The sequence below is a fragment of the Ceratotherium simum genome, chromosome X (assembly GCF_057802395.1).
Source record: "Ceratotherium simum simum isolate JZ-2026a chromosome X, ASM5780239v1, whole genome shotgun sequence".
Classification (NCBI taxonomy): domain Eukaryota; kingdom Metazoa; phylum Chordata; class Mammalia; order Perissodactyla; family Rhinocerotidae; genus Ceratotherium; species Ceratotherium simum.
The window spans coordinates 90,780,239-90,796,718 of NC_141940.1; the positions used below are offsets into that span (position 1 = coordinate 90,780,239).

Below are 16,480 nucleotides of genomic sequence, written 5' to 3' on the forward strand. Positions count from 1 at the left end.
TAAATACGAATAACTGGTAGAGTGAAGATAAATTCACTCTTTTCAAGGACACAAGTAAAATGACAAAAAAGATCCAATTGGTCACAGAATAATTTTTGAGTATCTTCTAATTCAGAGGGTTAGGTTAGGTGGCCCAGGAAATTAAAATAAAGTCTTAAGCCCTGGTTTCTCTCTATCTTCTGTGTTATCTAATCATTTTAGTCATTTTGTAGCCAGAATGATCTTTCTAAAATACAAATTATACCCTTCAGCGTTGACAGGACAAAACCGAAGTTCCTTAGTTTGTCAGAGAAGGCCCTTCACACGTGTCCCTTATATCCCTCTCTACTCTCTCTCTCCTCGCCTTCCTTACTCCACCCCACCACTCTCTGCAGTTCTGAACTTCTCAGAGTTGCCTCTGACATACTTTGCACACTCTCACTATCCTGTCTGGAGATGTCCTCCTCTCTGCCTGAACACACGCTATTGTTTTATCTGGCATCTCCTTTCGGCCATTAAGATTCAGCTTGGATTCCACCTCCTGGAAGTTGCCCCTGACTCCCATCCCTACTATGCATTTCCACAGCAGCATGGACTTCTAGCTACAAAAACATTTGGCATACTATCCTAAATGGGCAGTTTCCTTGTAGTCCCTAAACCAGACTCTGATCTCCCTCGGGGCAAAGACCATGTCTTCCTCTTCATCACTGACCGTATCTTCAGCATACAGCACAGTCCTGGCACATGGATGGTGTTGCGTACCTACTTGCTAGATAAATTAACGAAATGAATGAAACACAACAGATTCAGAAGAGAGAAAAATCGCTTAGGGCAGGGGAGTTCAAGAAAGAATTTGAACTAGATCTTGGACGATACGTAGATTTTTGATAGCTGGAGGTGGGAGAAGGCATTTTAAATTGGGATGTGGCTGAAAGATAAAGACAGGACAGTGTCAGGAATATTCATCACCACCCCCTTGAGTAACCTTATTTTGCTGGAGCATAGTGCTTGCGGGGGAAGAAAAGGAAAGAGCTGAAAAGAATGCTGATATCATCATTATTACTATTAATTAAAAAGGCACTGTGGAAAGAATGACAAATAACTAGTTGTAAGAGCTTGGGTAAAGTCACTTCACCTCTCCTGGTATTATCTGTAAAACTGAGGAGTGGGACAGTCTTCTACAGTCCTAAAATTCTATGATCTTTAAAAGTGTAGTGATCTAGCTTCCTGGGAGTTATATATTTGGGAGACTGGGGAGGGCTCTGGGTGCCAGGATAAGGAATCCAGACTTCCTGCTGTAGGAAGTGTAAACTCACCAAGCTTACTGACCATGGGAGTGATCTGATGATGTAAAAAGGATTTGAAGGTAGAGCAGAGACTCCCAGGCAGGCAGCAAGGCGACTCCCCAGGGGACTGTAAAAGTATTGAACAGGGCATCTCAATGGCATGGGCACCGAAGCAACACAATAAAGACCTGGGGTTAGCCCCTGGGGTAAAGTTAGTAAATCAGTCATCTTGGGGATCATAAGAAGTATTGTTTCCAAAGTAATTACTGAAGAACAAGCCAGGCCAAATCTTTATTTTCACCCTTAAATGAAAGCTGCTACCCAGATATGGGTGCTGGAGATCATCACTGAGCTTCAGAAGGCTGACCGTGGGGAGGTGGCGGTCTCCACTCTCACTAACCTGATGCACACAGATGTTACACTTATCACAGAACACCATATCATTCCCTTCTTCACTGTCTGGAGACCGGCACACATCACAGATCACATCTTCATCATACTCTATGCCTAGCCCTTCCTCTGTCTCAATAGCATGGTTCATATTTTCATGGCAATGGCGTTCCAGGACTTCTACTGTCTTTTCCATAAGATTCTCATCAACTGGCCCACAACCTGCACAGAAATACAAACAATCAATCAACCCGTCAGTCAGCTGTTATTCCCAAATCACCTACTGTGAGCCCAGTGCAGGAGTAGGGGGATTCTAAAGGATAAAACAATCTCTTCCCTGATCTAAAACAACCAGATTTCAAGTGATATTTTACTAGAGCTATTCTAATATTTACCTATCATCACATATTAGTGCTTGACACATGAAAGGAGAAATACATTTCACCATATTCTTTGTAAGATATATTACTGACCCTGTCAATTTTCTGTCTAAATCCTAGCCAGTCGCCTCCTAAATCTCTGTTTTCTTATTCCCACTGAGAGAGAACTTTCACTGAGCTTTGTAATTTTGAACACTTTAATTTACAGCATAATAAAATAATAAGAATCACACAACTACTTAAACATAAATAATAATTCATTCTTAGCAAATTAGTTCCAATGAGCACATCTAATGGTTATACAAAGAAATTTTCATATAAAAAGGTATTAAAGCATAAAAAAAATTCTAGGTACTGTGTATGTGATTATACATATGAAATATTTTGTTTTTCAAACCTGACTTTTAAAAAATCCAATAATATTTTCCAATGGCAAACTATAATATAAAATAAACCTATTACCATTCACAGAGGTCTAACTGCAAATTCTGAAATTACCTTTTTTGCCTCTTGATTCCTTTTCCTTCTATACTTTTAATTTTTCTTAGCCTTCCATACTTAATAACCTAACTAAAAGATCCACATGGTGGATATTGGTAACAACTAAACATTTTTCTTCTTAGAGGGACTAATAATTTTGTGAGAGCATATGTATATATTTATTCTAACAGCTTGTAAACTCAGGAATAGTTCTCAAAACGATCCAAAACAAATTTACCCAAGTATTCCCCTTCATTTGTAATATACGATAGCCTAAGGAACTTTGGAATTCTATATATGGAATTTTTAATGTTGTAGATACTTATGAAACCAAAAACTATCCAGGTAGTATGTTTCATTTTTCCAGCCAAGACAAATTACACATTTTTTTTCTGGAGTGAAGGAGTATAGTGTCCGGTTATAAGAGCACCTGGATTCAAAATCCAACTTGACCTGATATTGGTTATGTAAACTTTGACAAGTTATTCATCCTCTTTAGGACTTAGTTTCCTTATTTATAAAATAAGGAAAATAATACCAAACTCATTGATTTCTTGTGAGGCTGAGATGAAGTAATGTTCGTACATGGCTTAGTCTAGTACCTGGTATGTAATAAGAACTCAATTTTTAAAAGTCCTTAATCTGAACCAAAAAATATGCTGAATTTAATAATTTTATTTATTTATTTATTTATTTATTTATTTTTCCCCCCAAGCACCAGTAGATAGTTGTATGTCATAGCTGCACATCCTTCTAGTTGTTGTATGTGGGACGCGGCCTCAGCACGGCCAGAGAAGCAGTGTGTCGGTGCGCGCCCGGGATCCGAACCCAGGCCGTCAGCAGCGGAGTGCGCACACTTAACCACTAAGCCACGGGGCCGGCCCAAAATATGCTGAATTTAATGTTGTTTTTAAAAGTTTATTTTAAGCTCTTAGAAGCCTCACTATAATATCATTCACCCTAAAGGAATGCTTGCGATAAGATAATCCTCTTTTAAAACTCGTCCAAGCCTAAATGCAATGTGGTATCCTTGATGGGATCCTGGAACAGAAAAAAGTCATTAGTGGAAAAACTGGTGAAATCCTAATAAAGCCTGGAATTTAGTTAATAGTATTGTACTGTGTTGGTTTCTTAGCTTTGACAAATCTATCACAGTAAAGTGAGATGTTAACATCAGGGGAAACGGACACTGTGTGAGGAGTATATGGTTAACTGTATTAAATGTGCAACTTTCCTGTAAATCTAAAAGTATTCCAAAACAAAAAAGTTTATTATAAAAAAGTCATCCTGGGGCTGGCCCGGTGGCATAGCAGTTAAGTGCACACACTCCACTTTGGCAGCCCGGGGTTTGCAGGTTCGGATCCCCGGCGCGCACCGACGCACCGCTTGGCAAGCCATGCTGTGGCGGCGTCCCATATAAAGCGGAGGAAGATGGGCACAGATGTTAGCCCAGGGCCAATCTTCCTCAGCAAAAAGAGGAGGATTGGCAACGGATGTTAGCTCAGGGCTAATCTTCCTCATTAAAAAAACCCCAAAAAACCTCATCCAAAGGGAGTTAACTGCAAAATACCAAAGGGATCTTGTTATAAGGTGGTGTCATATTGAAGGCAGTACTGTGATCATTGTAATGGATATGGCTGCTGTATGGTTCATAAACAAAACTACGCATTGAGCCATCAATCCACTTGATCATACCCTCATACTCTGATTTTCCCTCTCTGTCAGTCTTTTATTCTCGTCTCTTCATGGTTCCCACCCTAAATTGACCCTTCCATCTCTGCTTAGAAGGCACAGCAAGAGAAGACATAAAAAAAAAATCTTTAAAAAGCAAAGAGTTAAGTATTGGTTACTAGTAGAATAACTACCACCATCAGGCCAAACTGGATTTAATACAATTTTAATTTTTTATTCACATGCATTCAGATACCAACGTCTAAAGAAAGAAAGAAAAAAAGGGAGGGAGAGAAGAAAAGGAAAACCACTGATCCTTCTTGTACTAACAATGAACAAATGTGATTCAAACAAAAATGAAATCGAATGTATCCTTCACCATATCTTATATGGAGACTTAAAAGCCACTCATTGTTCCATAGGACCACTTAGACCTAAACACTTTTCAGATTGAAGACAGGTCAAAAAGACCTGGGTGTTAAGTATAAAGTGAGTTTCCTTTCAGCCTAGGATTTCCCAGCATTGCCAGTATGGTACTGCATGGCATACATTTATTTTAAAATTATATTTATGTTTACTTCCAAGTTTTTGGTTTGCTTGCTTTTGCTTCACTTTATTTTATTTTTTGAGAATTGCATGACAACTCTATAACTCACTGGAAATAGCTAAGAACTACTTTGGGGATGTTTTGCCCTAGGCCTGCCATTCTTCTGGGCACCAAACTTACAAGTCCTGAATTAAGGCATCCTGGTCACATCGACCCATCAGCTGCAGTGGTGCTGCCTAAAGCTGATGTTGGAGCTTCTTTCCATTGGGTGGAAATGGCAGAAGTGCCGCTACCCCTGGCCCTCCTCACTGATCCGAGTGCTTTTCAGGGCTGAGTGAGGAACCAGCCCCAGAATCCTTCTCGACCAGAAGTCCAATCATGACCACGCTCACACTCAGAATTGGGAAACAACCTTGTGAAACCTATATGCCATCCCTGATCTGTGCTATTTACCATGAACAAGGAAAGAAAAGGTCAGATTTAAATGTTATTACTCTATTTCAATATATTTATGCATTTCAAGAAATGCCTCATTAAGATAAGATCAAAGAGAAAAATAGATGAAAAGGCCAGAAAAGAAAGGAAGCCACAAGATGAAAGCAAGTTAAATGGTCCTGACAACTTAAAAAAAAAAATCACGAGTCGAATCAAGTCAATGAACAACTTACTTGTTGAGAAAACAACTTACCCATTTCTGCGAGGTCTTCATTGAGTTCCTGGAGCCAGAAGATGTCCATGTCGTCTAGGTCATAGCGACACACAGATGCCGCCAGCTCCATGATGTTGATGTAGCCAGGTTCTGCGGTCTCTGGGCTGGAGCAGTGGATGTACTTCCGGGGCCGGATAAACAGAACCTCCTTTACCTTCTCAGCAACAATCCTAGAAAGGCAAAAGAAAGATATGGTAACAATCAACAAATGACAGATTTCAGGCACTTAGGCCATACAGTGGAGTTAAACGCTCTCCCTTTCCACTCTGAGGAAATCCCCTGCTCTGCCAACTGGGAGGTATGGCAGATCCCTTTCTAGAAAGCAAATGGTTCTACAAGTTCAGTTTTATCATCTGCTGTGAACACTTCTAACAAAATGCTTCACTTACCTTCGTGGTTCCCAGGTTCCTACTACCATTCATTTTAATAAAATATTGTGGCATTGTGTGTTTTTGGGGCAATTGCCACTGAGTTTATTTAGAACGGGAAACCTGCGAAGGCACAGGCAGATTCCATACCAAAGATATATTTCAGCTAAACTCATGATTTTCTGCTCTGCCATGGAGGCAATACTGGATGGTGGTAAAAAGTACAGGCTATAGACACATACAAGCTTGTTTTTTCTGCCACTCACTCGCATGGTGATCTTGGGCAATTAATTTCTATAAGGTTCAGTTTTCTTAGCTAAAAAGTAAGGACGATAATCATAAATGATGATAAAATAATGTGAAACTTAAAAGGGTATTATGACGAGTGTATGAAATAAAATATATAAAGTGCTTACTTAGCATAGTGCATAGTAAAAAATAGATGTTCAATAATGTCATTGTTATTGTTGTTATATTTATTATTTTCATTATTTATGTAGATGAGTTAAAGCCAAGAGGCCATGGACTTACACAAACTTAAGGCATTTCCCAACCATAAACAATAGCAACCATAAATCTGAGCCAGGGTAACACGATGGGATGAAAGATTTGTTTTTCCATCAACTTCTCCAGCAGGCTCAAGCAAACCCATATATCCCCTCACTCCTCCTGACACTTAAGAGCCTAAGGCAAGGAAACCAAGCAAGGGAAGAATTAGAAGTTTCTCGTACCAATGAGTTATTCTACAATATTTTAGATACTGCATGAAATATCAGAAAATATAACCAAGAGGAAATCTGAATTATTATTCCCTAGCAATTTTAAACAACAGGGTGGGCCATCTAAAAAAAGAGAGAAAGAAATAGATACGTATGTCATCATAAAATAATGAAAATTGTTTCTCTGGAAGGCTTCTGGAGCCAGTTTCTTTACTCTAGAGTTATTATATATGTAGAAGGATTCATAAACATAAATGTACTCACATGAATATATATAAATATATAGAGTCATAGTTCACCTTATAAATATAAACATTTCCTTTTAAGCATTCTTCCAAAAGCTTATGATTCCAAATGAGTATGTTGAATAAAGTTAATAACTACACGTTTGCACATTTTAATTTTTCCACCATATGGAGTTTTTAAAGCCAAAGCCAACAAATACTTGAGGAAAAAAGCAGAACCCTAAAATATTAATTGAAGCTAAAATTTTAGAAATGGTCAGAGGCCTGCTTCCAACTGAAATGAACCCAACTGAAAAAGACAAGACATGCATATGAATTCTCCAGAGACTATGGGATTAAATATGCTGTGCTTTTTTAGTGCATGGCCTGTGAGCTAATTATAGAATATCTAATTCTTTTTCAAAATTCATCTTTTTCTAAATGGAAGAATATTTTGCTAACTATTCATCTCAAGTGCCTCAAATTCTATGTGGAACAAGGTAGACTATAAATGTTCTTGAATTTAATATGTTTACTAAACTTCTGGAAGAAAACAAAGGGGAATATCTTTATGATCTTGGGATAGGCAAAGATATTTTAAATAAGATACAAAAGCCATTAACCGTAAAGGAAGAGATTGAAAAACTTCTGTTTATCAACAATATGTAATAAACTCTTACAAATCAACTAGAAAAAGACAGACAACCCAATTAAAAACTGGGCAAAAAACTTGAATAGACACTTCACAACTAAGGCTATCCAGATGGCAAGAAAACTTTTAAAAGTTTCTCAACCTCATTAGTTATCACAGAAATGCAAATTGAAATCATAATCCCTATTACCTACCAGAGTGGCTAAAATTGAAAAGACTGACCAAAAATTGACGACACTAAGTGTTCATAAGGAAGTGGAGCAAAGAGACCTCTCATACACTGCTGGTGGGAGTGTGAATGGGTATAACCACTTCGGCAAACTATTTGGCAGCAGATATTATAGTTGAACATAAGCTTACCCTATGACTTAGCAAACCCACTCCCAGGAATATACTTTAAAAAAGTACACATATGTACACCAAAAGATGAATAAAAATGGCCATATTAGCATTTTTCATAATAGCTGAAAACTGGAAGCAACCCAAATATCTATCAAGAGCAGAATGGATAAATAAAATATGGTATATTCACACAATGGAATATGACACAGAAGTTAAACTTAATGAACTACAACATACAACAGCATGGATGAATCTCACAAGCATAATGATGAACAAAACAATCCAGTCTCAGTATGAAGTTCAAAAACAGGCAAAACTGTCACCTGTGGTGAGGGAGGTCAGTTAGTGAGCAGAAGCAGAAGGAGGGCTTCTGGGTTTTGGCAATGTGTTATTTCTTGATCTGGGTGGCAGTTAAATGAGTGTATTTAATTCATGAAAATTCACTGAGTTATACAGTTACGCTTTGGTTATTTTTCTATGTGTATATTATACTTCAATGCAAAATTTATAACGATGATATCTCATTCATCTTTTCATATGTATCTTGAGTTAAAGTCTGAATCTAAGGACTGAGTCTATGACAATAAAAAAAAATTATAGACAAACAGTAATACCAAAGGCAAGGAAACACGTGGGTAAAAGGCGAAGTTAATACACACTCACAAGGAGAAATTCTTGTATTTATAATGACAGAGGGAAAGGCCTATGAGAATTAGTGAAAAAATATTACTCTGAGATTTTAAAAAATGCAGCTTTAACATCTTCAAGTACCTATAACATTGCTACAGCTGGAGGGTGATTTTCTTCTCTGGCCACTATATACTAAGTACAGAGACACTCTTTGAACGATCACAGACCACTGACCAAATCAACAAAAGGTTGTAAGCATAGAGGTATGAGCAATTTTGTTAGGATGACGTAGTAAGTACAGTTTTCAATTTGGATGCTTGAATGTAAATGAATATTGTAATAACTTGCTGGATGACTGACCTTTGGTGAAAGGAGCTACAACCACACCTGCTTAGCACCCAGAGAAAGAAGGCCTATCCACCTGCTCCTCAGGGTAGGCCAGCTACCTCTGGCCCATGTGAACACTGCTGTGACACTGAGGAGGCAATAAAAGGAAGCTGCAACCACTCTAACCAACCTATGGCCTCCTCCAGTGTCTTATGCAGTGAGCCCACCATGTGTCTTCAGTTGATCTAAATATTTGGCAGGTAGAGACTATGCTTTATTTCCTAATGAGCGGATTAGAATAATTGGTGAACAGCACAGAAATTGCACAAATACCATAACATCATGGATTCTTTAAAGGCTTGAAGTAAATGTCTTAAAAACTAACTAAATAGGAGCCCCTTGTAATAATATCTCTAGGAGTAGTTTCCCAAGATGCCCCTTGTTAATCTTGCCACTCTGGGCCGATTGTTTCTCTACAAGACTCCATGCCTCATCTATCAAACAAAGGACAATTATAACCTCTGTGACAGATGATATTTTCAAAATCCCACATGCTCTTCTACAATGTGACTTGCCACTCCTCCATCAAGTGGTGAAGTCTAATTTTCCCTCCTCTTGAATTGGGGAGGTCTTGTGACTGTTTCCACCAATAGAATATGGTGGAAGCAATGCTATGAGAATTGCGAGGCTGGGTCATAAAAGGGAATACAGCTTTCACCTTGTTTGCTGGAATGCATGCACGTGGAGCCCCGTGACTGAGACCTCTAAAAAGTCTGCCTATGCTGAGGTTGTCATGCTGTGAGGAAGCCAAACCACATGGAGAGGCCACGTGCAGTCTTTACGTCATCACAGCCCAGGTGACAGACATTAGTGAATAAGCCTTCAGATGATTCCAGCCTGCAGTCAGTGAGTCATCCCCAAACTTCAAGTCTTCCCAGATGAGGCCCTAGACATCATAGAGCAGAGACAAGCTATCCCCACTGTGCCCTGTCTGAATTCCTGACCCACGAGAATCCATGAGTATGATAACACAGCTGCCTGAAGCTGCTAAGTTTGGGGGCAACAGTAACTGGAAAAACAATTTATGCAGTAACAGTAACTGGGAAAACCCCTAAAGGACTGCTTTAAACTTTAAATAAGACAAATGTGTGTATGAAAGTGCTCTGTACATTGTGCTCTTTACTTATTCTCATAATGGAAAGCAAGAATGGTAGACTGCTGCTGTCTAAAATGAAATGGGAAAGGAAGTGTGGGAAGAGTGGGGCAAGGAGAGTAGGGGTAGGTGAGAGAGGCAGGATGATGAAATACAGCAGTGGAGTGGGAGGCAGGCCTGTGCTCTCATTTATCATTAGGGGCTATTATTCCTTTGACTTACTATATGAAATCTGTATATATTTTGAAAGCAGAGCCAAGAGGATCTCCTTTAGTATTGAATATGGGGTATGAGGCAATGAAGAATCAAAGATGACTCCAAGAATTTTCACCTGAAACACTGAAAAAACAGAGTTACAACAGGAAGGATGGATCTGCCATCAGTTAAACATGGAAAAACTATAGGTGGAACTAATCTGAGAAGAAGATCAGTAGTTCAGTTTGGGACATTTTAAGTCTGAGATGTCTATTGGACATTCAAGTGGAAATGTTGAATTGGTGGTTGTATATTTGAGTCTGGAGTTTAGTAAAGAAAGTACTGCTCTCCACAGCCCAGTTAGTCCAATATGTACATTCCAAGGAGAAATAGGGGCCTGTCTGAACATCTGATCATTCCGTTTTTCAGTATCATTAATAACCCAGAAGTGTATGATGATATCTTGTTAAGTGAAAAAAGCAAGTTTAGAATGTTCCCATTTATTTATATATACATACATATACATATGTGTGTATAAGATATATACTAGTCAATGTTGTGTATTCTTATTACTGTTGTTTTTACAGTAAGTCAATAATTCATCTATAATTTTAAAAACATATACACACATACATGGTAAATACATCATTAACCACTTGTATGTTATACAACTTATAATGCATGCTTCCTTTCAACCAAACATGAAGCTTTGTTTTCCTTCCATTGGAACCTTTTTGCAATAGAAACTAATTTAAATATACAAATGAAAACCTAAAAAAAACTACCTGAAGTTTGTTTATTATTGACTAGTATCAAAATCATTCACAGTCTACCTAAAAACATGTAATGAAGTTAACATCATCTTTATTTGTTTAACTTACTTTTGAAAAATTCCTTGTGGTAGTGAACAGACTTGTCTAAGCAGCTGTAACTTAGAGTGCAAGCTGGCTCCATAATTCTCTGTACCCCTCCCCCTCAATCACTACATATATGCACTACGCTACACTAAGCTAAGAGAAAAGAGAACTGCAGAGAGGACAATGAAACAGAGGGAAAAATCTAGTCTGAAAGCCAGAACAAAGATTCTGAAAGGATCTACTCCATCTACTCTGTTGTATCTTTTTTTTTTCTTTTCAATTATTATAGCATGAATAGAGTAATTCTAGCACCCAAGCATCAGGTCAATTAACTTATACACATCCAAAATTATTTCTCTAAGTCCATTAGGAAATAAAATTTCGAAGCATTTCAACAATCTTGTGGATTAAGTAATAAATAAAAAGTGTGTATTTTAGTTTTATTAGTATTTAAGTTTCTCTCATTAATCTGTCTGTAGGCAGTAAGACAAGTAAGTCTAATACAAATATTAAAAATATTACTATTGTGACGGACTGAAGATGGTCACAAATCTTTTGATAGTCCTTCTGTCGAGAGGTAGGTCTATTTCCCTCCCCTTCAGACTAGTAGCTCTCTGTGACTGCTTTAATAAAACACGGTGGAAGTAATACTGTGCCAGTTTCTGAGCCCAGGCCTTGAGACTAGCAGCTCCCACTTCTTATCTCTTGGAAAACTCACTTGTGGAGCCTGGAGCTGCCATGTAAGAAGTCAGACTACCCTGTTGAGAGGTCATGTGGAGAGGTCCTAAAACTATATGGGAATCTGGGCAGTGCAGATCATAGAATCAGCTACAGGGTTACAGTGATGAATAAAATCAATAAGGTTCCTGTGCTCATGTAGCTTTGAGTTTGTAATGCCACTATCAAAGAGTAGCAGAGAAATGCCGTGTGTTCACCAAACCCTGTTTCATTTTCCATCTAGGCACGCAGCAAGACTATGTTCCCCAGCCTCCTTTGTAGTTAGGTGGGCCATGTAAGTGAGTTCTGGCTAATGGCATATGGGTGGATAAGCCACTTCAAAGCCTAGCCCTCCCCTCCCCACATCTACCTGCATAACCCTCTACACATTGTCTTTTCTTTTCCTGCTGACTGGATTTAGAAGTTTAGGGGTGGAGAAGGGAGTGGGAAAGGACCCAGCAGATAGAGGGGTCACTCGTAGAAAGAGCCTGTTCAGGTGGTTAAGTGCGGGCGCTTCGCTTTGGCGGCCCGGGGTTCTCAGGTTTGGATACCGGCCGCGCATCGACGCACCGCTTGTCAAGCCATGCTGTAGTGGCGTCCCATATAAAGTACAGGAAGATGGGCACAGATGTTAGCTCAGGGCCAATCTTCCTTGGCAAAAAATGGGAGGATCGGCATTGGATGTTAGCTCAGGGCTGATCTTCCTCACAAAAAAAAAAAGGAAAACCAAAATTGAAAAGTTATTCTCTCAATTTTCTTCCTACCTACTGATTTTAAATAACATATAAAAACCTGTTTGTTAAAGGTGTGTAGCACTGGTGTTCTTAAGTGAATAATACAGACTTCAACCTAATGTTGCTTAAGATATTTTATCAGAATGGGAGGGTTTGTTTTCTCTTCTGCCTAAATGAACAATAAATACTACGTGTTATGATGGAAAAAAAAAAAAAAGAAAGAGCCTGAGTCCCTGAATGACTATGTGGGGCAGAGGTGACCCACATTCCAAACCCATATTGAATGAAGACGTGTGCAAGAAATAAAACCTTCATTGTGTTAAGATGCTAAGACTTTGGGGGATGTTTGTTATAGCAATTGGCCTATCTTGACTAATGCATAAGGATAAAGAATTATTTTCCAATATTTTCACGTTTTAATTTAAGTCACTATTGTATTACATTAGATTCATTCTTAAATTTCTGTAACAGATTTATATTTTAGAATATTTTCTCCAGAGAAGGGAGATTTCCATCAGTAGAAAATAACTAACCAATTAGGTTTTAATTTTACCAAAACTAAGATGGAGGAGCCAACTCAAAACAATGTATTAAAGGATTTGTTTTTACATTCTGATACTTTTCATATGCTATTGTGAACTGCTATAATATTATTAAAAATCTTTAGTACAAAATTAAGAATGTCATCATGTTTTTTTTTTTTTGTGAGGAAGATTAGCCCTGAGCTAACATCCGATGCCAATCCTCCTCTCTTTGCTGAGGAAAATTGGCCCTGGGCTAACATCCGTGCCCATCTTCCTCCACTTTATATGGGAGGCCGCCACAGCATGGCTTGACGAGCAGTGCCATGGTGTGCGCCCAGGATCCCAACCCGTGAACCCCAGACTGCCGAAGTGGAGCACGCGCACTTAACTGCTACGCCACGGGGCAGGCCCTCATCATGCTTTTAAGGCACACTGATTTACAATTTTTAAAATTTCAAAGGCAGGAAGAATTTTTACAATTGAATAATTATTAACATTTCTTCTTTATATGAAAGTAATACACAATCACTGAAGATATTAGTTTTAAATCTCAAAGCAATCATTGCAAGGGTTTGTTATGAAACATTTACATTTGTTTAGATTTGGCAGTTATATCAGAAGAAAACACTTTTATTTTTGGCTTTTGTGAATGAAGCTACTATCTTTTAATTTCAAAAACTGTTTAAATATTCTCAATAGTATAAATAACCAAATTGTTACCAGGCACCTCCTTAACCTCCAGGAGTTTTGTAATCTATGAAAAAAACAACAACAAAGACATACAAAAAGTTATAAAACTAACCAATAAAAAAGGAACATAAATGGTGTTTCATCATATAGCATGAGAAAAAAGTAACATACTTGGACAGAGTGAAGCAAAAAGTAGAGACATTAGCATCTCAGTTCAAAGTAGGAAAAACTTAAAAAAAAAGTCACCTTGGTAGATTTGTAAAAATGGGGATTTTAACAAATAAAATTGAGGTTTCTTGGTGATTGAAGAAGTATGTTTTCTTCCATAGCAGCTTGATTTATAAGGGACTCACAGAATCAAGGTGGATGGGGTTGGCGTATAGTGTCTATCACTTTCAAAAAGGAAGCTGTTCAACAAATAGAGCTGGAACACCTGGATATCCACATGCAAAAGAATGAAGTCAGACCCCTAAAACTTCACATCATATCCAAAAAATAACTGAAATTGATCAAAGACCCAAATGTAGGAGATAAAACTATAAAATTCTTAGGAAAAAACATAGGTGTAAAACTTGATGATCTTGGTTTAGGCAATGATTTCTTAGATATGACACCAAAAGGACAAGCAACCAGGGAAAAAAATAGATAAATTGAACTTCATCAAAATCAAAAACTTTCGTGCCTCAAAGAACACCACCAAAAAAAAGTGAAAAGAAAACCCACAAAATGGGAGACTATATTTGCAAATCATGTATCTGATAAGAGACTTGTATCCAGAATATGTAAAGAATTTTTATGACTCAACAATAAAAAGACAAATAGCCCAATTTTAAAAATGGGCAAAAGATCTGAATAATTTCTCCAAAGAAGATACACAGAGAAGGTATGCATGGATGCACTATATAAAAATGGGACATTCTGGAACTGCTGGTCAGGGGACTTTGTCACCCTATACACTAAAGGGTCAGATTTTCAGCAGCCAAGGCATCCATTCCAAAGTGAATGTGATGGAACATAAAGAAATAAAATGAGACAATTCACTTTGGCTGTTTGAACAGCAGTGTTTCATAGGAAGAGAAAAAAAAAGATCAATCTTGTATTTTCTGACCACATAAAGGCTTCTTCACTTTGTAATAAAGAAGAAAAGCTCTCTTCCAAAAAGAATATACAATTGGCTAATAAGCATATGAAGAAAAGATGCTCAACATCATTAGCCATCAGGAAAATACAAAAATTACAAAAAAAAAAAAACATAGTAAGATACACTGCATACCCACTAGGATGGCTATAATCAAAAAGACAGACAATAACAAGCGTTGGTGAGGACATGGAGAAAATGGAACCCTCATACATTGCTGGTAGGAATGTAAAATGTTGGAGATGCTGTGGAAAACAGTTTGACAATTCCTCAAAATGTTAAAGATATAGTTACCATATAACCCAAAAATTCTACTCCTAGGTATATACACAAGAGAAAGGAAAACATATGTCCACTCAAAAACTTGTACAAGAATGTTCATAGCAGCATTACTCATAATAGCCAAAACAAGGAAACAACTCAAACATGCTGATAGTTGTTGCATAACTGTCAATATACTAAAAACCACTGTACAATTTAAAACGGTGAATTTTATGGTATGTGAAATCTATCGCAATAAAAAATTATATCAATTATATCTCAACCAAAAAAAACTTAAAAAACTAAAAAAAAGCTGCACATTTATAAAAGCCTATGGTGGTCATATGACAAACTTGGAACTTGACCTGACTGAGGAACTTAGTGAAATCCCCCTACCTCCCATGTCCTATGTTGATTTATAATGTCACTTGCTAGGTGTAATGTAGGTTTACTTACTCTAAACTCTTTCAATCAAGGGCTCGAAAGTAAAAAAAAATCTTTTTACTTGTAGTATAGGAAAGGCAAATGGTTAAAATGGAAGGTTAAGCCCTTCCTATTTGCAATTATTCCCTACTCTTCCTTGTTTTTATGCTCTTCCCTTCCTATCCTCATCTTTGTTTTTCTTACTTGTATCTTTTGACTCTTCACTAATTTTCTTTCCTAATATCTACCCACTTTCCTCTTTGCTTCCTTTGTCCTATTCTCCTTACAGCAATGTGTACTGACATTGTTTTATTAACATTATTGAGGTATAAATGACATACATTAAACTGCATATATTTTAAATGTACAAATAAGTTCTGAGACACACATGTATATATCTGTGCAACCAGCACTACAACTGAGATAATGAATATATCCATCACCTCCAAAAGTTTCCTTGTACCCTCCTGCTCCACTGTCCTCTTCCAAAAAACCACTGATCTGCTGTCACTAAAGATTACAGGTAGTCCTTGCTTAGCATGGTGGTATGGTACTGTAAAAATGACTGTGCAAGCTGAAACTGTGAAAAGAAATCTTTATAATCAACGGGGAAAACTACAATTGTTCAGTGACTCTTTAAAATTTTTGTCAAAACATTAAAAACTCTTACTATTGGCTATAAATATATAGAGAAATAAAAATAGTAAAACCAATATGTATTTAATACACTATAGTTTGAAACACTGAGAATTTAAACTCATTTCTTTGTAAAAACTTATCAAGAGTACAGTGTTTGACTCCTCACATAACTTATGATACAGAGCAAGCACCTTTTCTATGCCTTGGGAAACCATCATACTCCTTTCTAAGTTTGGATCAGTTTCCAACATTCTGTCCCTTGTGCTTTCACTGTTGTAAAATATTTCTGAGAGTTCCTTTAATGTGCGTTTTTTTTTTTGCTGGCATCATTTTCTCTGGGACATCTTCATTCCTGTCATCACAATCAATTTCTTTATTTATGTCCATAAGTTCACCTTCACTAAGTTTCCCTGGCTAAATATCTAGAGCCTCTCAAACAACAACA

At 37.5% G+C, this 16,480-nt stretch overlaps 2 protein-coding genes across 5 annotated transcripts in view; one reads left to right on the plus strand and one right to left on the minus strand.

The window, feature by feature from the left end:
• The window catches only part of LOC101398697 (uncharacterized), a 727,039-nt gene that overhangs the window by 227,364 nt on the left and 483,195 nt on the right, over window positions 1-16,480 (plus strand).
• JADE3 (jade family PHD finger 3) overlaps window positions 1-16,480 on the minus strand; it is a 130,637-nt gene that overhangs the window by 31,015 nt on the left and 83,142 nt on the right. For all 4 annotated transcript variants that reach the window (XM_087427195.1, XM_087427196.1, XM_087427193.1 and 1 more), the window contains 2 exons: window positions 5,422-5,612; window positions 1,666-1,877 (listed from right to left, as the gene is read on the minus strand). In XM_087427195.1, the coding sequence (XP_087283321.1) occupies window positions 1,666-1,877; window positions 5,422-5,612 (403 nt within the window). The remainder of the gene's footprint in view (window positions 1-1,665; window positions 1,878-5,421; window positions 5,613-16,480) is intronic.